Source organism: Phacochoerus africanus, chromosome 15, assembly GCF_016906955.1.
Source record: "Phacochoerus africanus isolate WHEZ1 chromosome 15, ROS_Pafr_v1, whole genome shotgun sequence".
In the NCBI taxonomy this organism is placed as follows: domain Eukaryota; kingdom Metazoa; phylum Chordata; class Mammalia; order Artiodactyla; family Suidae; genus Phacochoerus; species Phacochoerus africanus.
The window spans coordinates 55,977,701-56,002,666 of NC_062558.1; the positions used below are offsets into that span (position 1 = coordinate 55,977,701).

Below are 24,966 nucleotides of genomic sequence, written 5' to 3' on the forward strand. Positions count from 1 at the left end.
GGGGGTTTGATCCCTGGCCTCGCTCAATGGAATAAGGATCTGGCGTTGCCGTGAGCTGTGGTGTAGGTTGCAGATGTGGCTTGGATCTGGTGTTGCTGTGTTGGTGGTGTCAGCCAGCAGCTGTAGCTCTGATTTGACACCTAGCCTGGGAACCTCCATATGCCACAGGTGCAGTCCTAAAAAAGCAAAAAAAGCAAAAAGAAAAAAGAAAGCTAAGCTGACGTGACAGCTAAAAATGATTTATAATCTGGGATTTTCTTTTGCTATTAAAGGACATCATGTTGACATTTGGTGAACTCAGGATAATAAGATCTGCAAATTAGGGAATTCCTGTTGTGGCTCAGCGGAAATGAATCTGACTAGTATCCACGAGGATGTGGGTTCGATCCCTGGCCTCGCTCAGTGGCTCAGGGATCCGGCATTGCCATGAGCTGTGGTGTAGGTCACAGACACAGCTCAGATCCTGCATTACTGTGGCTATGGTGCAGGGTGGCAGCTACAGCTCCAATTCGACCCCTGGCCTGGGAATTTCCATATGCCACAGATGTGGCTCTGAAGAGCAAAAACAAAACAAAACAAAACAAACTGTAAATTAGATTATAGCTAATAGGTTATATATCATATATGATATATATGTATATATTCAATGTCATACATATGTTCAGTGTTGACATCCTTATTTTGACAACTGTATTGCGGTTATGTAAGAGAATATTCTAGTTTTTAGGAAATATACAGTTTTTGCCTTTGAAAGGTAAAAAGACACCATGTTTGAAACTTATCCTCAGCTAAAGCTTGTGTGTGTGAGTGTGGGTGGGTGTGTGTGTTTGTGTGTGTGTGTGTGTGTGTGGAAAGAAAGGTGCGTGTATATCTGTATCTGTCTACCTGTCTATCTATCCATCTATAGAGATCGAGAGAGAAAGAAAAAAGACAGAATTAAATAAAGCAAGTATGGTAAAATATTTAGAGGAAATCTGGGTGAAGGGTAGATGAGATTTTTATTATTTTGCAAAATGTATATACATCTGAAAATTACATAAATCAAAATAAAATATAAAAACCAAAACAAAGGGCAGGTTATGCTGGAGGTCTGATGATAATGAAGCAGCAAACTGTCCAGATGAAAACAGGATGTGGAAATAGAAGGATTAAACTTTATCCTGAAAACCGTGGTATCTACTAAACTAAACACATCGATGGCCATCATTGTGTTTTCCCCCAAGTATTTTTAGTCCAAATCTCCTTTGAAAATACAGTAAAATGAGCACCAAATTCTGCTTGACACATTCTCTCGTGGGGATGGTCACTTAATGTATCGTTTCCTTATAACAACTGCATTGCAGGTGTTGAAAACAGCAATCACCTTATTTAGGAATCAGGTGAATTCCCCTGGAATTGAAACATTAATACACTGACCTCTACATGACATCTGGTAAATATGAGAAACTCCCAAGGCCAAACCTCACAGGAGAGTGAGATTAGAACAGATATCTCCTTTGGGGAAACAGACAACTGACCTATTTTTCCACTCAATTGCCTGGACATGTGTCTGAATAAGCCACATTGAAAGATTACCTTGGTTTCTTAGATAGAGCCTGCTTCCTAAATTTTATCTTGTCTCATCCAACCACGGCAGCCTATGAAGGAGCTTATGTCTCCCGAAAGCGTAGGGCTTGATTTAAACCGATGTCGTCATGTAATTGTGGCTGTCTATGCTACTGCAGATATCAAATGATTCTTAAAAATACTGTTGAGGAGTTTCCTCACGGCCTAGCAGTTAAGGATCTGGGGTTGTTATTGCAGTGGCTCGGTGTTGCTGCTGTGGCATGGGTTCGACCTCTGGCCCAGGAACTTCCACATGCTGCAGGTGCAGCCAAAAAAAAAAGTGCTATTGAATTCTCAAACTGTTGAGTTTTATTAATGTGCACACAGCATTGGACTAAGCTCTGTGACCTTTGGAAAAGAAACAGAACACATGATCCTTGTCCCAAAGAGCTTACATCTCGGAAAAAAGCACATAACACAACTAGAGAAAAACACCTCGCTATTAAATACACTTAGAAAATGACCAGCATGGGAGTTCCCTAGCAGCCTAGAGGTTAAGGATCTGGCATTTTCCCTGCTGTGGCACAGGTTCGATCCCTGGCACGGGAACTTCTCCATGCCACAGTGTGGCCAAAATAAAATAAAATGACCAGAGCAAAATATGATCTGGGAACTTCCATATGCCATGAGTGTGAATGAAAAAAAATGTAATCAAATATTATGTGATGAAGATGATCACAGTAAATATACTTGCAACTATAAATTCTAAAGGAGTGGCTGGCACCCAGCCCACATTGTCCTATCAGGAGGCACAGCACCAGGCAACCTGTAGTAAGTACAGGACTATAAATAGGAAATGACAGATTGTTTACAGTATATACTAAAGACAATACTAATGAAATTAGGAAACAGAAGCATATGTAAAAATAGAGCATGAACACTGTATATAAACAAGGGAGCAAATACATTTTGTGGATAGAAATCAAAGGAGAAAGTTCTCCTTCTACAGAAAAGCAGGAGGGGGAGTTCCCGTCATGGCTCAGTGATTAACCAATCCGACTAGAAACCATGAGGTTGCAGGTTTGATCCCTGGCCTTGCTCAGTGGGTTAAGGATCTGGCATTGCTGTGAGCTATGGTATAGGTCGCAGACGCGGCTCAGATCTGGCATTGCTGTGGCTGTGGTGTAGGCCGGCAGCTACAGCTTCGATTAGACCCCTAGCCTGGGAACCTCCATATGCTGCGGTAGTGGCCCTAGAAAAGGCAAGAAAAAAAAAATGCAGGAGGGTTCGGTAGAAAGAACATTAGTTTGGTTTCAAATCCTGGCTCTTCCACTAACTGTGAAACCGGGTGCAAAAATTTTGCAAATCTCATTTCCCCTATCTTTGCTATAAAACTACCAGCTGTGCAATCGTTACTAGTATTAAATTCGCATCTACTGTTGCTATCCGTGTATGGGTTAAACATGCCACTATGTAATGTTGTGTCTGTCTAGAAAAGGGATTATGAGCTAATGATCTTTATATCTCGAATTCCTAATAGAGGGTCTGACTCAAAGTGGATTCTTAGTAAATGCGGAAATAGTGCAAATCATGAAAAATATACATTTAGAGAATAATGATTTTTTTGTTTTGTTTTTGTTTTGTTTTGTTTGCTTTTTAGGGCTGCACCTGCGGTGTATGGAAGTTCCTAGGCTAGGGGCTGAATCTGAGCTGCAGCTGCTGGCCTATGCCACAGCAACGGCAGATCCAAGCTTCCTTTGCAACCTATACCACAGCTCATGGCAACTCGGGATCCTTAACCCACTGAGTGAGGCCAGGGATCAAACCCTAATGGATACTAGTCGGGTTCATTACCACTGAGCCACAACAGGAACTCCCAATAATGACAGCTTTACTATTAGCCAAGTACTTAACGTTGTGCTCAGCTCTGTGCTAGGAGTATTTCATGAATCGTCTTATTTAATTCTCATAACAATCCTTTGACTGTAGAAAGGAACAGCCCTTGCAAATGAGGAGGTTATAGAAACCTGCCCAGGTTCACAGGGCGAGTAGTAAAAGCAGAGCCCAGGCCTCAGCCAGCCTGGACTCCAGGCTACTGTGAACGGGCTGTGTGGGGAACTGCTCTTGCTTCTGCATTAGCTGAGTAAAGTTCCATGGACCAATAGGAGTTTCAGAAGCCATCTGAGTACTAAAAAGGCAGAGAATTCGTGAGAGGGGTGAGAGCATTCCAGGACAGGCAGTGGCTTCTGAGATGGCTCTGCTGTCAAGCAGAGGGTAGGAAGGAGGGGAGTGTCTGGGTGCAGGCAGTAGGAGGCTGGCTGAGCACACACCGGAGCCCTGGGAGCCATGCAGGTGAGCAGAGAGGAGCAGATGTGCCTCTGCAGGGAGTTCTCTCTGTGGAAAAGGGCAGAGCTGGAGCCCAGAAACTCAGAGACAGACAGTGCAGCAGCTGAGGATACTTAACCGCAAGAAGTGCTTCTGGAGCTGAACGGAGGAGGCTCTGAGCACAGCAGTTCTGGGAGAGAGATGAAGGAAAAGCCACCGGATTTTGCAGCAGATTGCAGGCAGCATTAGTCACTCTTTAACATCAAAAGAAAGAAATGTAGCAATACTGAGGCTACCATGTAGTGGTTAAAGTTATCTTAGAGCTGGACCACCCTGGGCCCCATGCAGGCTTCCAGCTATGTGACTGTAGCAAAGTGATTTAACCTCTCTGGGCCTCTCTGTCCCTCTTCTATAAATGGGGGATGGCTTTGTGATTGCAAAACGATGGTGCATTTCACTGGCTTTTTCTTCACATTTTCTCCTGGTTCAGGACTCCTGCTCCCTAAATATTATAGAGAATTTGCTATTATTAGAAAAATTATCCCAAACTGGGTCCTAGGCCCTTAATTTTAGCTGGTGACAGGCAACGGAGGATACCTTGTTGATCCCTCCAAGTTAACAGGTCTGACATCAAACACCTATCCAAACTCTAAAAGTTGCAGCTCCCATTCCCCGACTTTAAAAGGCAGGAGAGGTTGTGCAATCCTCCAGGTTCAAAACTTTCCACCCAGTTTAAACTTTCCTCCTTTCCCCTTCATTTCTTCCCAGTTTCCACTTTTTTTTTTCCTCACTTCTTTTTTTTTCCCCTCTCAATGGTCCTCTGATGACCTCTGCCTCTTCTTTCAACCCACCGCCAAGTTAATGATCAACCCATTATTCAGGACACCACTTACATCACCTATCTTCCTTTGTCAAGAACACTCCCGCCAGTGTTAGAAGAGATCAGGTTCCTAGGTTTGATAGTAAAGGATTTACTTCAAACAGGACTCCTTCCCCCAAATTCTCAAGTGAGGGATGGCCCCTTGAATCCACCCAGAGCTCACGCCCTCCAGCTTCCAGAAAGTTCCTTCCCCAGCCCCCTGGTGGAACTCTATCCCTTCCAGAAGACCTGGTTTGATTCCCATATCCCAAAAGTCGCTCTCCTGGACCAATTATTCCAGTCCTAATGGCACGTAGGGAGCACACCCTACATAACATTAAATAACGTCATACACTCAAGACTTTGCGTGTTGGCTCCTATTTCTGGCCGAACTTCCACTCAAGAGTTAAGAGAACGGATGGACGAGTAAATGGCCCTGCTCCCTTCTTACTAATCCTCAGCACCCACTATCCCCTCTTCCTATCAGAGTCTGACCATGTGAGGGGAATCCGACCTCCGGACGCCGCCAAGCAGCGTGTCCCCGAATCCAGAGCGTTTCCATGTCGCCTGGGTCCCCATGACTTAGCTCAGACCCGAAGACAATGGTGAAGAGCCCAGCGCTCTGCTCCCACCTCCGGGAGGGGCCGTTCGATGGGAACTGGGTTAGTTTCAGGAACCGCGGCCACCAGTGCCCATTACCCCGCCGTGAACGAGGGCGCTTCAGCCACAACGGCGAGGGGATTCTGTGTCTCCCCTCGCCCTCCCCCTCACGGCCATTGGGCAGCCTCTGCTGCCGCGCCCTGTGGACGGGGCGGGGCCCCTCCCCATCTCCCCTCGGTTCCCCTCCCCTCCCCTATTTCCCGGGGTGGGAACTTCGGGAGACGGGAGGCGTGGAGGGGTTGCTGAGGGGCGTCCGGTTACATCTCCGCCTTCCTCAGCCTCCGGCCGCCGAGCCCCTTGGTTTGCGGGACGGCAGTCCGGCAACATGTTGGCCGCAATCCGCTGGAGCCACGCTGCGTGGACGCGGGCGCTGTTGCTGCAGCTGCTGCTGGCGGGGCCCGGGGGCTGCCTGAGCCGCCAGGAGCTCTTTCCCTTCGGTCCGGGACACGGGGACCTGGAGCTGGAGGCCGGGGACGACCTCGTCTCCCCAGCCCTGGAGCTGAGCACAGCGCTCCGCTTCTTCGACAAATCCAACATCCACTCGGTCTACGTGAGTGCGACCCCGGGCGGGAGGTGGGAGCAATCTGGGGGGAGAGCGTGGAAGGCTGAAGCGGCGTCGGAAGGAAGGCCCAGGCGGGCGGGGGGCGCCGACGAAGCCGGACGGACGTGGGCGTCGTGGGCGGGGACCGCGCGACCAGCTAGCCTCTGGGGCGCGGGGTGCGGCGCTCGGTTTCCAAGCCCCCGTGGGCTTTCCGCCTCCGCCCTGGCCTCCGACGCCTCCCCGCAGCCTGTTCGCTGTCGCGAGAGGGGCACTCCGGTCTGGGGAGCTCGCCCCGTCAGCGCCACCCCGTGTGCGCCCTGTCTCACTCCAGGACCCCGCGACCCCACACTCTGGGACCCGGGCGGAATTTCCTCTCCCGCGGCTGTGGGCAGCTGCGCCCGCTGGGAAGCCCGTCCGCGTCTTGTCTTTGCCCTCTGCCTTTGGAGGAAAGGAGATGGTCTGGTTGGGACCAGGCGCGGGGCAAAGGCCAGAGCTAGGTCGCAGCTGGCGCGCGGGCCCTGGGACTCCAGTAGGTGCTGGGGCAGGAAAAGACTGCCAAAGCCGGCTCTCCGCCCCCGGGGAATTTAACCGACAGCCCGTGCATTTGTGTATGTGGACTCCGGATATGTCTTGGCAATGATTCTGCTCTCTACTTGAGTTTTTTTTCACTCCAAAGTTCAGGGCTGGGAAAGCAGAGCGCCCTGGTGATCCAATTTCCTGTAGCCCAGCACTGTCACCATGGGGGGCCCCAGAAGGGGAGCGGGCCTGAGCCTTTTCGCTCTCTGGAGCCTTCTAACTGGCAGAGCCTGGGTACGCTGTCAGCTTGGTAAAGTCCTTTCGTGCCATTGCCTTCCGCCGCTGCACACCATGTGGATTTCATATAAAGCTGTGTGCATTCCAGAAGTGGGGGGAACAGCACCATCAGCGGCTGCCTGTCCTGCCCATGAAATGGCTGTACTGGTCTTTTGGCTGAGGCGACTGCGCCCGGGACCCACCCACGTGGAGCTGGAAGAAGAATGCGTCCTTTAAAGTCTCCACCCACAGAGTCTCCAATCCCCGTGTGGGTTGACTGACGCTGAGCTCCTTGCGCACGCAGCCTGCTCAAACCTAAGACCCCGTCATAGGTTGTTTTTTTCTTTTTGTTTTTTTGATTTTTTTTGTTTTGGCCGCGTCGAAGGCATGCGGAAGTTCCCAGGACAGGGATCCAACCTGAGCTACAGCAGTGACAACGGAATCCTTAACCGCTAGGCCACCAGGGAACTCCTGTGGTAGGTTTTTAAATGCATTAAATAAAAAAAGAAAAAAACCCCACAGGACTGGGAGTTCCCATTGTGGCTCAGTAGAAACGAACCCTAGTAGTATCGATGCCTAGTATTCATGAGGATGTGGGCGATCCCTGGCCCCCATCCAGTGGGTTAAGGATCTGGTGTTGCTGGGAGCTACAGGTGTAGGTCGCAGACGCAGCTCAGATTTGGTGTTGCTGTGGAGTAGGCCCGTAGCTGTAGCTCCGATTGGACCCCTAACCTGGGAACTTCCATATGCCGCACCTGTAGCCTTAAACAAACAAACCAACACCATAGGACTGCTGAGGAAATCAGTTATGTTGAAATACAAATTAAAATATTTTTTAAAAATTGCAGGAAGCAATTAATATATGCTTATTTTTAACCATATTAAATAGCAAGGTGTAGCAGTGGATCCAGTGGTGGGTCAGCTAGTAAGAGAACTTTCAAGGTCATGAGGACTGTAAATAATATTGAGACCCTTGCAGTGGTTAAATGTGATAGAATATCTGTGACTTCTATTAGTGGCAAGGTCATTAAGTGTTAATACTACTGTGTTTTGGTGCCTACATTCATAATGCAAGGAAATGCTAAATATCAGTTAGGGGTTACTGAAAATAAAAGCGACATTTCTTTTTCCCTCTAAGGTAAGAGACCCACTGACTTCTATTCAGACACCCCTCTGCGGGGGTCATTGGCCCCCAAGCTCAGAGCTCTTATGATAAATTTGTGATCTTCTGCCTTCATTTACTTGTGGCATCAGACTGACCACATTAGACTTTAAAGACCTAGAGAATCTACTGCTAAAAAGTGATTTCTGTCCATCCATACCTCTGAGCCTTTTTTTTTTTTTTTTTTAAATGGCTGCACCTGTGGCATATGAAAGTTTCTTCGTCAGGGGCTGAATCAGAGCTGCAACCGGGGCACAACATTGGATCTGAGCCGCATCTACAACACTGCTTTCAGTAGCACTGAATCCTTAACCCACTGAGCCCCAACAGGAACTCCCAACTGCATCTTTTTATTTTATTTATTTTTTTATTTTAATTTTTTTGTCTTTTTGTCTTTTTTAGGGCCACACCCAGGGCATATGGAGGTTCCCAGACTGGGGGTCTAATCAGAGCTGTTGCTGCTGGCCTACACCATAGCCACAGCAATGCCAGATCCAAGCCATATCTGCGACCTACACCACAGCTCACGGCAATGCCAGATCCTTAACCCACTGAGTAAGGCCAGGGATCAAACCCGCAACCTCATGGTTCCTAGTCAGACTCGTTTCTGCTGTGCCACGACGGGAACTCCTTTTATTTCTTTATTTATTATTTATTTTTTGGCTGTACCTGGGGCATGTGGAAGTTCCTAGGCCAGGGATCGAACCTGAGCCACCGTTGTAGCCAGAGCCACAGCAGTAACAACATCAGATCCTTAACCCACTGAGCCACAAGGGAACTCCCTCCAACTGCATCTTATTTCTGTGTCTCAGATTGGGTTCCCAGAAAGGATTCTGGGGTGGAGATCAGCAAGCAGGTGAGCACCTCCTATCCACACCTGTGGAAGGAAAGGCAATGAAGAAGGGTTGAATGGAGGGGGAAGCTGAGCTGCACCAAAGGCCAGCAAGGGTGTCAACCAGCCCCCTGGGAGCTCTGGAGGTGGAATGACCTTTCAGAGCTGTCTCAAGTCGCCTGAAAGGGCTGGGCCTCTGTGTCCTTCCAGTGACCAGTGGTTAGATAAGGGCTGCTCTGGAAGGAGGTGTGACCCTCAGGAGAGGCACTTTTTCCCAGGGAGGCAGTCATCAAAGAGGGCTGACAGCTGGAGGCTGCATTCCCAGGAGCTGAAGGGGGATCTAGTGACACGGCACAGCATCCACCACTCTCTGCAGCTGTGTAGATGCTCTTTTGAGCTGAGGGAGACCCTCACCTGGCCCTGAGTGAAGGGAGAATTGACAGGTTGTGTGAGGATGATCTAGGTTTGTGCTGTCCTGGGCACTAGATTGGGAAAATGAAAAGAAACTCACTGAGGGGCGTTCCTGTTGTAGCTCAGTGGGTTGAGGACTCAGCTAAGGAGTTCCTGTTGTGGCACAGTGGAAATGAGTCTGACTAGTATCCATGAGGATGTGGGTTCGATCCCTGGCCTCGCTCAGTGAGTTAAGGATCTGGCATTGCCAGAGCTGTGAGCTGTGGAGTAGGTTGCAGATGAGTCTTGGATTCTGGTGTGGCTGTGGTATAGGCCTGCAGTTGCAGCTCCGATTCATCTCCTAGCCTGGAAATTTCCATATGCTGCCAGTGCGGCCCTAAAAAGCAGGGAAAAAAGCAACGAACAAAAAAAAAAAGCATAGAGAAGGAAAACAATTATTGGATGCGTATATCTGTGTGTGTCCAGGACTTGCTAGTGTTACATTATTTGATTCTCAAAATAACTCGCCCTCTTTTTTCAGATGAAGAAATAATAATAATAATAATTAGTAATTACCCAAGGTCATAGCATTAGTGAAATGCCCAGACAAGTATTTCAGCCCAAGTTGGTGTTGGCTCATAATACTTTCAAGCATCAAGCCTAAAACATGTGGTAACGGACCTGAGAGACTGTGAGTTGGAACAGTGAGGGAGCACTTTACAGAGAGAGTTACATGTAAGACTTGAAAAACAGGTCCAATTTCAGTGGCCAGAGGGGGGGATGGCAAGGCCGTTCAGGGTGGTAGGCACTGCAGGAACAAATGCAGGAGGATGGGAACAGGCTTGACACCTGCTGGGAGAGTGAGGAAGATGGCCCCACTGAAGCAGAGTGTTTCATTGGAATAGGAGGATTCTGTCTGGATAGGCAGGTGGGGTAAGGAGATAAATGTATCAGTTAGCTTTTGCCGTGTAACAAAAAAAACCTTGGTGGCATAGAACAAGTGTTTGTTGCTCATATGTCTGGGATCAGCAGGCGATGGGCTGACCTAGGCATCCCCTTTTGGCTTTGGCAAAAGTAATTGGGACGATTTCCTTCTGCTTCATGGGTCTCTCATCCCCCACAGCTGTTTTGCCTCCTGTGGTAGCTGTTGGCATGTGTAGCTATTTAAAATTAAATTTATTAAAATAAATAATATTAAAATTTCAACTTTTCAGTCACACTAGCCACATTTCAAAGGTTCAACACTTGCATGTGGCTCGTGGTTCCCAGATTGGAAATGCTGCTGTAGAATGTGTCTATCATTGATAAAAATGCTCATGGGTAGTGCTGCTTCAGAGGGCCAGCTTAAGCATGTCCTTTTACATGGGGATGTCAGAGACAGAGTAAGTGCAAATGAGTAGAGCTTTTCCAAGCCTCTGCTAGAGTCATGTTTCCTAACATCTCATGGACTAATGCAAGTCTCATGGCTGAGCCCTGAGTCAATAGGTGAAGCAAGTCACCCTACCCTTGGTGGCAACAGGCATGGATACAGGGAGAGGTAAAGATGTGGGGCCAGATGACACAATATGTTCCATGAGAGGGTCAGGTTGGTGGTCGGTGGGTGGCGCTGTCTGGGTCTGGTCACAAGGCATGCCCATCTTTAGTAAGGTAAGTCGGGCATTAGTTTGCAAGACAGCATGAACAGACAGACAGGGAGAGCTTGGAAGCAAGAAAACTGGTCCCATAAGTTGCTGGTTTATCCAGATATGTGGGGATGTGGGCTTGCAGGAATTGGGGTGGGAGTAAAGAGAGAAGTGGGTGAACTTGAGGGTTTTTTAAAAAAAATTTTTAATTAAAGTATAGTTGATTTACAGTGTTCCTTCAATTTCTGCTGTACAGCAAAGTGACCCAGCCACCCCTACACATACATTCTTTTTTTATTATTATTTTTTTCCATCATATTTTAACCCAAGAGACCAGACACAGTTCCCTGTGCTGTACAGCAAGACCCCATCACCCATCCATTCTAAATGTAACTGTCTGCATCCACCTACCCCACACTCCCTCTCCATCCGTCTCTCTCCCACTCCCTGCTGGCAAGCACAAGTCTGCCCTTCATGTCCGTGATCTATTTCTTCTTTGCAGATAAATCATTTGTGCCATATTTTAGACTCCATCCATAAGTAAGTAGTATCATATGGTAATTGTCTTTCTCATTCTGACTTAACTTCACTTAGTGTGAGAATCTCTAGTTCCATCTATGTTGCTGCAAATGGCATTATTTCATTCTTTTTATGGCTGAGTAGTACTCCATTCTGTATATATACCACATCTTTTTTTTTTTTGTCTTTTTGCTATTTCTTTGGGCCGCTCCCGAGGCATATGGAGGTTCCCAGGCTAGGGGTCCAATCGGAGCTGTAGACACTGGCCTACGCCAGAGCCACAGCAACGGGGGATCCGAGCCGCGTCTGCAACCTACACCACAGCTCACGGCAACGCTGGATCGTTAACCCACTGAGCAAGGGCAGGGACCGAACCCGCAACCTCATGGTTCCTAGTCAATTTGTTAACCACTGCACCACGACGGGAACTCCTATACCACATCTTCTTAATCCATTCATCTGTCGTTGGACATTTAGGTTGTTTCCATGTCTTGGCCATTGTGAATAGTGCTGCAGTGAACATAGGGGTCCATGTATCTTTTTGAATGAATGTTTTATCTGGATATATGCCCAGGAATGGGATTGCTGGATCGTATGGTAGTTCTGTATTTAGTTTTCTGAGTTACCTCCATACTGTTTTCCATAGTGATTGTACCAGCTTACATTCCCATCAGCAGTGAAGGAGGGTTCCCTTTTCTCTACATCCTCTCCAGCATTTGTTGTTTGTTGATTTGGTAATAATGGCTACTCTAACTGGTGTGAGGTGAGGTGGTACTGCATTGTACTTTTGATTTGCAGTTCTCTAATAATTAGTGATGTTGAGCATTTTTTTCATGTGCCTGCTGGCCATCTGTAGAACCTGAGTTGATTTAAGATGCACCAATGGGATTTCTAACCAGTCACACATAGGACACCGGAGGAGAAGGCAGGCAGGGAAGGATTCTTGGTCTGGAGGAGTGAAAGAGTGATGGCAGTGGCCTGGGGGGCTGACTTGAGTGAAAGGGCCTTAGTCCAGGTTTGCCTGTGCTGTTGGGGATCACCAAGGAGACCGGAAAGTAGTGATGCCCTGGAGCTTGTAGACCTTCATGTGAACAATCAGGCTGGGAGGCAAATGGAACTTTTGCTGCTGTTTACGAAGGGAAATAGGAAAGTAAGAAGCAAGCTAAGAGCTGAGTTTAGAATCCTTGGAAAAGATACGCTGATGACCCAATTCAGCTGTTTTCACAGTGTGGTCTGGGGATTCCTGGGCATCCTGGAGACTTTTTCAAGAAATTCACAAAGTCAAAACATTGCTTGCTTTTTGTACTCCCATGTTCTGGTGTGTGTATAATGGAGCTCACTAGAGGCTACATGATGTGTGCTATCTGCGTAGGTTGTGAATTTATCACCACAGACCACATGCAGAAGATGGGAAAATCCAGTTGTTTTCCACTAGGCCAGACATCACCTTAGCTTGCAAAAGTGTAAAACAAGGACACCTCTCTCCCTAGGTACTTTTGGGTTTTATTTTCATGCAAAAATAGGTTAACCTGTAGCGAGTTCCTTGTTATTTAAGTATTATAAATATTTAATTTTTTCTCAGTTTTAATTTCTGACAAGTGATCGATACAGCCTATATCAACACAGGAGTCCATGGTTTTATTTATTTATTTTTTTGGCTTTTTAGGGCCACACTCTCAGCATATGGAGGTTCCCAGGCTAGGGGTTGAATCAGAGCTACAGCTTGCCGGCCTACACCACAGCCACGCCAGATCTGAGCCACGTCTGCAAACTACACCACAGCTCATGGCAACACCGGATCCTTAACCCACTGAGTGAGGCCAGGGATGGAACTTGCAACCTCATGGTTCCTCGTCGGATTTGTTTCCACTGCGCCACGATGGGAACTCCAAGAATCCATGGTTTTTTTTTTGTCTTTTTTGTTGTTGTTGTTGTTGCTATTTCTTGGGCCGCTCCCTCGTCATATGGAGGTTCCCAGGCTAGGGGTTGAATCGGAGCTGTAGCCACCGGCCTACGCCAGAGCCACAGCAACGCTGGATCCGAGCCGCATCTGCAACCTACACCACAGCTCACGGCAACGCCGGATCGTTAACCCACTGAGCAAGGGCAGGGACCGAACCCGCAACCTCATGGTTCCTAGTTGGATTCGTTAACCACTGCGCCACTACGGGAACTCCCAAATCCATGGTTTTAAAATAAGTTTTGAGAGTCTAAGGGGGTCCTGAGACCAAAATGTTCAAGAGCTGCTGATCTAATGGTTTCTAGATATCACATGCCTCTGCCTTAGTTTGAGAGCCCTTCAAAGGCAGAGTATCAGTGGGGACGTGTTCCATGGTGGGGTGAGGGGCCACCTTGGTTGCCAGGACTTGCCTGTGGGCCAGTACGTGATGAGGTCTGATGCGCTCCTTGGAATAAACTCCTGTTTTTGAATTGTGAGTCAGCACAGCCCCAGTGATGAAGCCAGTCATTCTTTGGACCCCATCCTGGGTGATGAGTGGAGAATGAGCCAGTCCGTAAATCTACTCAGCCAGCTTGCTGAGCCAGTGGGCTTTTACATGAGCGCTGCTGCCTTGGCCGATGACCTGAACGTCTCAGGCAAGAGTTCTTCAAAACCACAATGATGTGGCATAGAGTAATCACGACATTTTCTTCCTTTATCTGGAATTTTGTCCCGTCAGTTTCCTAAGGCTGGTTATCTCGGGCTGATTGAAAGCTCGGATTGCCTGTAGACCAAAAGAAGAAATTCTAGGACATGATTTGATTGCATATGATATTTATGTCTTGATTCATAACATGGAAAAAAGAATTAGTTCTTATTTAGTAAGTTCAGTTTGTTTTGGAAATTAAGTTGTTCGTGCCATGGAAAAATAATAAAAGGATATTCTTGGGAGCAAAAAAAGATTGTGTACCTCCGTCCTGACTCATTTCCTCATCTCCCTCCCTCATATCCGTCTGTCTGTCTGTCTGTCTCTCTCTCTCACACACACACACACACCATATATGTCTTCCACAAACTGACTTTCATTATACTGCTTACATATAGGAATTTTTCCTTAAGCAGGGTAAATTTAACTCTTCTTTTAAGATCTAACTTTCTCCTATTTTTACCCTACCTTCTCTGCCAATACAGGCTGCTCACTTTCTTCATAATTAGCTTCATTCCACCAGCATTGCCAAGGATTCTTGTGTGGTCAGGGGCTGTGCTAGGTGCTGGGGCTGTGTGAAGTGCAGCAATGAAATATGACCTGGTCCCTGCCCTCAAGGACGATCCATAGAGGAACAGGTAGTCCCCATGCCCTGAGCTTTGGACTGTCATAAAGGAACAACACCCAACACTTGAGGGAGCTCAGCATCTCCAAGGGTGCATTCCCCAGCCTTTCAGCAGACTTTGGTCTACTGTGGTCATTGGCAGCATTTCCTTTGCTGGTTTCATCCTATATTTTCTGCCCACAAATAGACAACACAACCCCTTAAGTCCTAGAGTGTGGTTTATGGTTTCCTTTGTTCCACCTTTCCTTTCTCTGGAGATCTGGCTTCACCTGTCTGCTCCAGGGCACTGTCTCTGCTTGTGACTTCTCTCATGAGCACTGGTTCCAGATTTTCAAAATCATACCGGATGTTTCCCCCCAGATGCTCATCCTGTCACCTCAGGTTCCACATGGTGTCCTGAGAATTACTCACCTTCCTCCTCCCCTCAGCAACTTCCACTGCCACCTGCTTTCCCTTGGTACGTACATTTTAAAGATTCTCATCCTGCCTTGAGGCTGCCGTGCCCCTTCCCTTTACTCATTTATTCTACCGATATGTATCAAGTGCCTACTGTGTGCCAGTCACTAATCTACCCATTTAGAATATGAGTGGTCAAAACAAAGAATCCTGTCCTTGAGGCGTGTATAGTCTAGTAGGGGAGTGGGAGCAAGAAAATAAGCAGTAAACATAAAAAATAGGTCAGTGATATAGTTGATATAGGTGATGTATCCTAAACACTAGAGATGGAGAATGGAGTAGGTAGTTGGATGTTCGAGTCTGGAGTTTGGAAGGGAAACCTGGGCTTTGGATATAAACGTGGAAGTCATTGGCACCTAGATGGTCTTTAAAACAAGAGAACTAAATAACCTCCATCAGGGAAGCATGTGTGGATAGAGAAGAGGTCCAAGGTCAGGGAAAGGAGGAGGAGCCAGCAGTGGAGCCTGAAAGGCAAGAGGAACACCAAGCACAGTGGGGTCCTGAACACCAGGTGAGGAAGGGGCATCAGGAGGGCGCGGTGACCCACCATGTCAGATGCTGCTGATGGGCCAAAGGTGAGCACTGAGAACTGCCCCGCTGGATGGAGCCACATGGTGGACGTCTTGGCAAGTCAACACTTCTTCTCCCTCCCTCCTTCGCGGCAGGCCCTTGCATCTGGATCTTTCTTGTCATGTTGGAAGTGACACTTGCCAGCAGTGCTCGGTTTCCTTAGTGCGCTCCCCACATCTTAATTTGAGAGGAAAGTGGATGCCTTGGCCTCAATTCAGGGCCTCACTCTGCCTTTCTAGCTTTATTTCCAGCTTCACCATAGCGTAAGTGTAAAATAGGTTTTACTTTGGCCCTTTGATCATGGAGTTCTTGTACCAGGGATCGGATCCAAACTGTGGTCGATACGCATATCCAAGCCACAGCTGCAGCAATGCAGGTCCTTAACCTACTGTGCCGGCCTGGAGAAAGAACCAGGGTCCCAGCACGCCCAGGATGCCGGCAATCCCATTGTGCCACAGCAGGAACCCCACTTCATCCCAGAGCCAACACTGTCTTTTTGGGGAAAGGAGGCCTGGCTGACGGGTACCAGCAGACTATATTAATCTCCCGTCCTTAGAACCCTCTCTAACTCTAATCCTGTCTGATTTGGAATTTATTATGCTGACAGTGTTCACGCATCTTAATTTTTTTTTCTTTTGGCCATGCCCATGGCGTGGGGAAATTCCCAGGCCAGGGATCAGATCTATGCCACAGCAGTGACCTGAGCCATAGCAGGGACAATCCTGGATTCTAAACCCACTGAGCCACTAGGAAACTCCCATGTATCTTAATTTTATCTGTTCACCTGAAACTAACATAGCATTGTAAATCAACTATCCTCCAATATAAAGTAAAAATTAAATTAAAGAGAAAACAATTTTTTAATCTATTCAACTGGAACATCAGTAGGTAGCACAAAAAGAGTAAGGCCTCTGGAGCCCAGCAGATGTGAGTTTGAATCTCTGTTCTGCCACTTACTGGTTATGTGATTTGGGGTAAGATATCTAACCTCTGTAAGCCCTGGTTTGTTCATCCATAAAACAGTGACATCATTGCCTTTCTTATGGAGCTGTGACCATTCATTGCATTAATGTATTTATATAGCTTGTCATGAAGCAATGTGCTCTGAAACTGGGCCTTCTTCACTGAGAGCGGAGATGGTGCCTTTTTTTCTTTGTTTCAGTTGTGCCCATGGCACTTGGAAGTTCTGTGGCCAGGGACCAAACCCACACCACAGCAGTGACAACGCCAGATCCTTAACCCACTGAACCACCAGGGAACTTCCATGTCTTTTTTTAAAACCCAAACCTTTTATTCCATTCTTTATTCTGTAGGACTTTGGTGCTGGATTTTTTTTTTCTTCTTCTTTTTTTCTTTTTAGGGCTCTACCTGCGGTATAGGGAAGTTCCCGGGCTAGGGGTCGAATTGGAGCTACAGCTGCCAGCCTATACCACAGCCACAGCAATGCAGAATCCAAGCCTGCATCTGCAACCTACACCACAGCTCATGGCAATGCTGGATCCTTAACCCACTGAGTGAGGCCAGGGATCAAACCCGCACCCTCATGGTTACTTGTCAGGTTTGTTACCGCTGATCCACAAAAGGAACTCCATATATATATATATATATATATATATATATTCTTTTTCATACTCTTTTCCATTATGGTTCATCACAGGATATTGAATATAGTTCCCTATGCTATACCATAGGACCTTGCTATTTATCACATTCTTTATACTAGTTTGCATCTACTCACCCCAAACTCCCACTCCATACCCTCTCCTCCTCCTCGGCAACCACAAATCTGTTCTCTATGTCTGTTTTCTGTTTCTGTTTTGTAGATAAGTTTATTTGTGTTATATTTTAGGTTCTACATATAGGCGATATCATAGGATATTTGTCTTTTTACTTCTGCCTTCTTTTAGTATGAGAATCTCTAGTTGCATCCCTATAGCTGGAAAATTACCTGCCATTTCTTGAATCACCATAGCCACTTGGTTTTGTGGTGATGTGAGGGTTCTGGGGCACTCGTGGCATCTTCTCTTTGTCACATTTGACAATCCAGCATTTCCAGTTGGCGTTTACATTCGTCCATTAGGGCAAACATCTTTTCTCTCTCTCTATTTTTTTTTTTCTGGCCACCCCCATGACATATGGAAGTTCAGAGGTTCCTGGACCAGGAATTGAATCTGAGCTAGAGCTGTGACCCCACAGCTGGGGATATGCTGGATCCTTAACCCACTGCTCGTGGCCTGGGGATCGAACCAGCATCTGCACAGAGATAAGCTGGATCATTAACCCGCTGCACTACAGTGGGAAACTAAGGGCGATCATCTTTTCAAGGTTCATACCCCTCAAGGTAGCATCTGCAGACTTAGCCAATGGCTGTGAACTCTTGCCCACAGTTTGAGCTCTTCCTGCCACAGCACAAACCCCAGTGCTTAGGCTCAAGAATGAATTGCCTGATTCTCTTGGTGGGTTGTATTTTCAGCGTGTGTTCTTGCAGCTTCTCTGTTGCTCTTCTGAATGGCTTCTTTCATCTTGGGCTTTCCAGCCTTCTCTTCTTTCTCATATTTCTTGCTACTTCTAGTAAGTTCTTTTATAGCAAACTTCAGGTTGAAGAAGTATTTCTCTATACTCGACATGGTCCCGTGATGTTTTGGGGAGGTGAGAACCAGGTTTGTTTGTTTGGTTTTTTTTTTTGTCTTTTTTTTTGCCATTTCTTGGACCGCTCCCATGGCATATTGAGGTTCCCAGGCTAGGGGTCTAATCGGAGCTGTAGCCACCAGCCTACGCCAGAGCCACAGCAACGCGGGATCTGAGCCGCATCTGCAACCTACACCACAGCTCGTGGCAACGCCGGGTCGTTAACCCACTGAGCAAGGAAGGGCAGGGATCGAACCCGCCACCTCATGGTTCCTAGTCGGATTCATTAACCACTGCGCCATGACAGGAACTCCAAGAGAACCAGGTTTAATGGGAGGGCACATAGAGCCCAGTCCTAGTCCTGAGCTGCATGGGGGCCTGGCTCCCTGAGATTGTGTTCTCTTCCTCTTGGCATCACTTGTGGACTTGCCACACTTAGTGGCACATAGAAGTTTATAGTTAAGCCCAGGGCCACCGCCCATGGTTATAGGGCAGTTTGCAACACAGGGCTCTGACTGATGGAACTCACAGGTTCTCAAGTCCAGCCCACAGACCACTCACCAAGCCGTGAGCCTCAGCATGGGGCTGGGGCCACCCGGGAAAGGGCACCTGCTTCTGATTTGCCCAAAGGAGCTCTGTGGTCTAACAGTAGCTCTGGCTGAGTCGCAGACTATAGTATTAATTTCCAGTAGGGGCTAAAGTGACATTGATTAATCATGTTGATTAATCAAGTCGTAATTGAGGTCCAGTCCCTTCCGATCTCACACTCTTATTATTCCAGATCTCTCTTATTTATAAAACAAAGAGGTTTGACAAGATTGTCTCTAAGTTTCCTTTTATCTTGGATCTTTGATATGCTCTGATCAAGGGACCAGCTGTTGAATATGTACATTTATTATCTCAGGACACCACCTACTATTTCTCATAAAATGCAATGCAACATTGCAATACATCATCTATTCAACAGATGTTTCATTTGTTCCCTAACATGCCAGGACAGTGCTAGGCTTTGGAGAAGGAGACTGATTGAAACCAGACCAGTATGGTTTCTGCTCTCACGGACTTTACAGTCTAGTGAGGAAAACAGACATCAAACCGGTAACGACATTGATCATTGACCAGCTGCCACTGTGATTAAGTGCCGTGAGGGAGAAGTTCATATACTGTGGTGAAACGGAGCTGGTTGCAAGGATCAGGAGCACTTTCTCAACCTAGAACTAAAGCATGGGTAGGGGGCTAGCCATGTGACAAAGGGAAGCGGCAGGCCGGTTCCTTACTGAGCGTGAGACCAGGAGCATGTAGAGAGGAGGAGCTTGGCATGTCTCTGGAAGGGAATGAAAGCCAGTGTGAGTGAGGACAGTGGCTCAAGAACTGGGGGAATTAAGCCAGAGCTGGATAGTCTAGTTCAAAGCCCTCCAGGCATTTTCCTTTTCACTTAATGACATCCAGCTTCTCACCTCATGTCTGCAACTGCCATGGCGAGGCTGCACTGGCTCTCTGCCCTCGTTCCTTATTAGCCTCATCTCCTCACGTGCCAGGCTGCAGACTCACCAGCCACTTTCTCTTCCTCACCACTGCCAGCTTGTCCTACCCAGGTCCAGGCACCCCTTTCCCTTCTGACCTCCCTGGCTGCACCCTCCTGTCACTTGTGTCTGCTCACACATGGACCCTTGTGAGTGATATTTTATTGCCTTCTGTCTCAAATTCAAAACTTCAAGAAAGAAGAAAATAAACATGCACATGTGTGGAAGGAACAGATAAGAAGTAGAGCATGTAGGTACTTGTGGCCGCTGATTGATGAGTGTATGGAAGGTTCCTTGTGTGATTCTTCTGTATGTGTTCAAAAGCTTCCCTTATAAGGGGTGTTATTATAAAAGTTTTTAAAAGATGATGCTGCGTTTAGGGTAGAGGACTTTTAAGGGAGGTGTGGAAGAGGCAGAGTGAATCCCATGGCTGGGGACCTGTTACCTGGGTCCAGGTGAGAGGTGGTGACCATGTGTGGACATGGCTTGTGGACTCCAGAGCTGTTTGGAGGTAGGGGCAGGGAGGCTTGCTCAGGTGTTATCTCATCTAAGACATGCAGCAGCCCTGTGAGGTCGCCCAGGCAGGTGATAGAATGAACCGCATGTTGTAGAGAAGAAAACTGACACATACAGCCTCGTTAAATTACACTTAGCTTGTATCAGAGTTGGACCTTAAGTGCATATCTTCTCACCCCAGTTCTGCTTTTTTTTTTTTTTCTTTCCATGGCGGCACCTGCAGCATTTGGAAGTTCCCAGGTTAGGGGTTGAATCCGCGCTTATGCCACAGCCACAACACCAGATCTGAGTCACATCTGTGACCTACACCACGGCTCACAGCAATGCTGGATCCTGACCCACTGAGCGAGGTCAGGAATCGAACCCGCATCCTCATGGATACTGGAGAGGTTGTTTCCAATGAGCCACAACAGGAACTCCTGTAGTCAGATTCTTAACCCACTGCATCAACAGTGGGAACTCCTCTCTCTGCAGTCTTTATACTGTGTCAGCTGGGCTTCCTTCCTTCATTTATTCACTTGACAGTCTCTTTATCAGCCCTGGGATGTACAGACTTTTGGGCTAAGTATGTGTGGCTACATCACATGACAAGTGACATTGCACATGGTTCTGGCTCTCATGGAACGCACAGTGCATCACACCACTTATACACTGCATCATACTACTTACGCGACAGCACACCACTTACACTGCATTACACCACTCACTGCATTACACACTTATGTATCACACGACTCACACTGCATCACACGACTCACACTGCCTTACACACTCTTGCTGTATCACACCCCTCACCATTGCATTGCTTGTGAAAAAATTTTGTTGTTAGTCCCTAAGGAGAAGGTTTCTTAATTGTTTGTCCTCATTACATTTTTTTTCTTTTATTTTTATTTAATTATTTTTCTTTTTAGGGCTGCACCTGTGGCATATGAAAGTTCCCAGGCCAGGGATCGAATTGGAGCTGTAGTTGCCAGCCTACGGCACAGCCAAAGCAATGCCAGATCTGAGCCATGTCTGTGAGCTACACTGCCACTCATGGCAACACTGGATCCTTAGCCCACTGAGTGAGGCCAGGGATCAAACCAGAGTCCTCATGGAGACTAGTTGGGTTCATTACTGTTGGAGGATTCTCGTACAGAGAGATGGGACACTGAGGCTTATTGCCAGGAAGCAGTGTTTACTCGTGCTGGCACTGGCTCAGCAGATTCATCTCCAAAGGCTGAGCCCCAAGTGCAGTGGGGTGTAGCCTTATATACCCTTCAAAGTCCCTTTTTATGGTTTTTCCCCTTTGTCTCTCTTATATGGTAACATACACTCTTACATTCTGATTGGGAGGCTATGCTACAAGGTCATGACAGAGTCAAACATGAACACATCATAGATATTCATGATGCCACGTTACCTTCCCTGTGTTCTGGGAGGACCCTTACCACATTACTGCTGAGCCACAGTGGGAACTCCCCCCTGCTTTTTTTCTTTTGTTTTTTATTACAAATATTTTCACACCTACACACACACACACACACCTACACACACACACACACACAATGGGAGAAATTAGTGTCATGAACGCCCATAGACACACTACATAAATGTAACTGCTGTTAGCATTTTCCCTATTTGGTTAATTTATTTCTCTTTTCTCATGTATCCAAAGTGAATTACAGTCTTCATGACATTTCATCACTAAATATATTAATATGAACTCCTAAAACAATAAGAGCATTTCCCTATATATCCAGCAGACTATTTTCACACTTAAAATCAATATTAATTTCCTATTATCAATTTATGCTCAGTCTATATCAAATTTCTCCAGTATCCCCAAAGTTGTTCTTTGTAGTTAAGACTTACTCAGACTGGGGTACAGAGGAGGACGAGCATTACGTTTGGCTATGGCTCTTTAGTGTCTTATTTATTTATTTATTTTTAATTTTTTGGCCATGCCCATGTCATGTGGAAGTTTCTGAGCCAGGGATCGAACCTGCGCCATAGCAGTGACCCAAGCCACAGCAGCGACAACACCAGATTCCTAACCCACTGGGCCGCCAGTGAACTCCTCTTTAGTGTCTTTTCATCTCCACCAATACCCTCCCCAGTGTGATTTATCAATTTGTTTAAGAGTCATGGCTTATTGTCCCATAAAACATCCTGCTTTCTGCATTTGACTATTTTTTTGTCGTGTAGTTTAGTCTGTTAGCTGCATTTTCTGAAAACAGGTAATTTTGAAAATATTCAGGTTAGACTTTTTTTTTCTTTAGAAAACATAGAATTTTCTTTTTAATTTAATTTTAGGAATAGTAAGACAATGCAAATGGTTAAAAGAAAAAAAAAAACTTGTAAAAACTGTGTTAAGGGACGTTTCCTTCCTACCCTGGCCTCCAGCCCTGTGGTTCTTTCCCCAGAGACAATCACTATTCATGAATTTTTTATCTCCCTGAAGAGAGATTCACAAATGTACGAGCGTGTGTGTGTGTGTGTGTGTGTGTGTGTGTGTTTCATTGTAAACCCTCGATCTTCTGAATAACAGCTTTTATAAGGTATACTTTACATACCATAAAATTCACCTCTTTGAAGTGTACAGTTCCATGTTTTTTGTGTAACCAGGAAGTTGTGCAACCATTGTGGCTGTTGAACTCTAGAATATTTTGCTCACCCCCAAACAGACCCAGGATCCTTTGCCATCATTCCCCACCTCCCCCATCTCCTCCCCTCCCCCAGTTCCTGGCAACCACTCATCTACTGTCTGTCTCTATATGGACTCAGCTGCTCTGGACATTTCATATAAATAGAATCATATAACGTGTGACCTTTCATGACTGGCTTCTTTCACTGAGCATAATATTTTCAAGGCTCATCCATGTTGCAGCACATATCAGCTCCTCATTCCTTTGTGGCTGGATACTACTCTATTTTTTATTTGTCCATTCGTAAGTTAATGGATCTTCAGGGTGTTTCTCCTTATGCGTTGTTATGAAGAATGCCACCATGGATGTTCGTGTCCAAGTATTTATGTGGCTATCTGCTTTCAGGTGTCTCGGGTCCACACGTAGGCGTGGAATTGCTAGGTCATATGGTTACTCCATGTTTAACAGTTTGAGGAGTTATCAAGCCATTTTTCAAAGGGGCTGCACCATTTTACATTCCCACCAGCAGTGTGTGAGGGTTTCATTTCAGTTTCTCCACATCATCATCCACACTTGTTATTATCTGACTTTGTGGTTTTAAGTGATCCTACTGCGTGTGAAGTGGTCTCTCTCTCATTGTGGTTTTGATTTGCTTTCTCCCATGATAATGGTGCTCTGCGTGTTTTCATATGCTTACTGGTGTTTGTATATCTTCTTTGGAGAAATGTCTATTCACATTCTTTGCTCATTTTTCAATTGGGTTATTTGTATTTTTATTGACGAGTAGGTTAGACATTATTTAACAAGACTACTTCGCGCACGAAGCCCTATATATCATGTTGTATAACATCAGGAGGGAAGTGGTGTCTGGTTGTTGCTCTGTCAGCTGCTCCTGTGAAGGCGACAACAGCTAGATCATGTCTGTCAAGTTGTTTTTCCCCTTGTGAGCAGTGAGCAAGCCATGGGGTGACACTTTGTCCTTATGCACCTGCCCCCTTGCCCACCAACCTTTCATTCAGTGTCTTCAGTCAGTGTCTTTAGCAGCCATTGATGATTTTTGCCTAAAGCAATTATTAAATTAAGGGTTGCCAAAGTGCTTTATTTTGTTTTGCTGTTTGCGTCTTGGTTTCTAGCATTCTGTGTACATTTATTCACTGGCCTACTTTTTTCTTTCTTTCTTTTTAATTAAAGAATAGTTGACTTACAATGTTGTGCCAATAGCTGTCATACTATGGCAAAGGGCTCTCCTCCATTAGCTAGAGCTTTGGGGTTACACTAATATGGTTCAGTTTGAAAAGGCAGAAGGGTGCTTAATTCTTTCTCTGTAATTTCTGATGGTCAAACTAACGGACTGGTGTTCAGTTTAAGGGATTCGTATCATCCAAATGCAGAGAGGGAGTCCTGGTGCCCCAGTCAGCACAGGTGAATTTCTGAGAGCCTCTTATCTGGTAGGAATGGAGTAGGATGGTTACACAGGCGGTTGTAGAAGTCCCAGTAGGGGACCACAGATAGAGCGGGAAACCTAGGGCACTTTGGGAGACCACTCCAAGTTCATAATCGCTCAAGCAAGCATCAGAATGTCGTGGAACAAAGCAGGCTTGCTGGACGATAAAACCATAAATAAAAGCACGAGCTATGCCTAGGTCATTACGTGAAAGAGAAAATGAAGCCCGCATTCAAGGGCAGCCAGATAATGATCCTTAGGACTAAGGACAGGAATTTAAGGGAAAGATGACCTTCCAAAGTAGGAGATTCTCACTATGTGGAAACCTGAGATGATTCAACGTATTCTAGCATCTGTTACCACCCTTCTGCTGATTTGAATAAATAAGCAGCTTGACAGTCCTAGTTTGACCTCTAGGTCAAATATTCTCTTACCCAATAAGAAGGAGGAGCTAGTGATGTAAGCCTGGCCTTTACTCCAAGCGTGGGGAAAAAGGCAGTCTTTTCCCCTTCCCACTTTCCTTGGATTATAAAAATGGAGCCCATCTCATCCTCGGGGTAGAGGCTCCTCACCTGCCTGCTTGTGTCCCTCACAAGTGTCCTATCTTAATACATCTGTTTCTTGTCTATCTATCACTTTGCCTCTCGCTGAGTTCCTTCTGCACTGAGGCACGAAGAGCCTGACC

The 24,966-nt window shown here is 46.4% G+C and overlaps 1 protein-coding gene across 2 annotated transcripts in view; it reads left to right on the top strand.

Moving 5' to 3' along the window:
* The first annotated feature begins 5,451 nt into the window (after nt 1-5,451).
* NID1 (nidogen 1) overlaps nt 5,452-24,966 on the top strand; it is a 107,338-nt gene continuing 87,823 nt past the window's right edge. For both annotated transcript variants that reach the window (XM_047760119.1, XM_047760120.1), the window contains exon 1: nt 5,452-5,939. In XM_047760119.1, coding sequence (XP_047616075.1) covers nt 5,715-5,939 — 225 coding nt within the window. In that variant the 5' untranslated portion in view covers nt 5,452-5,714. The remainder of the gene's footprint in view (nt 5,940-24,966) is intronic.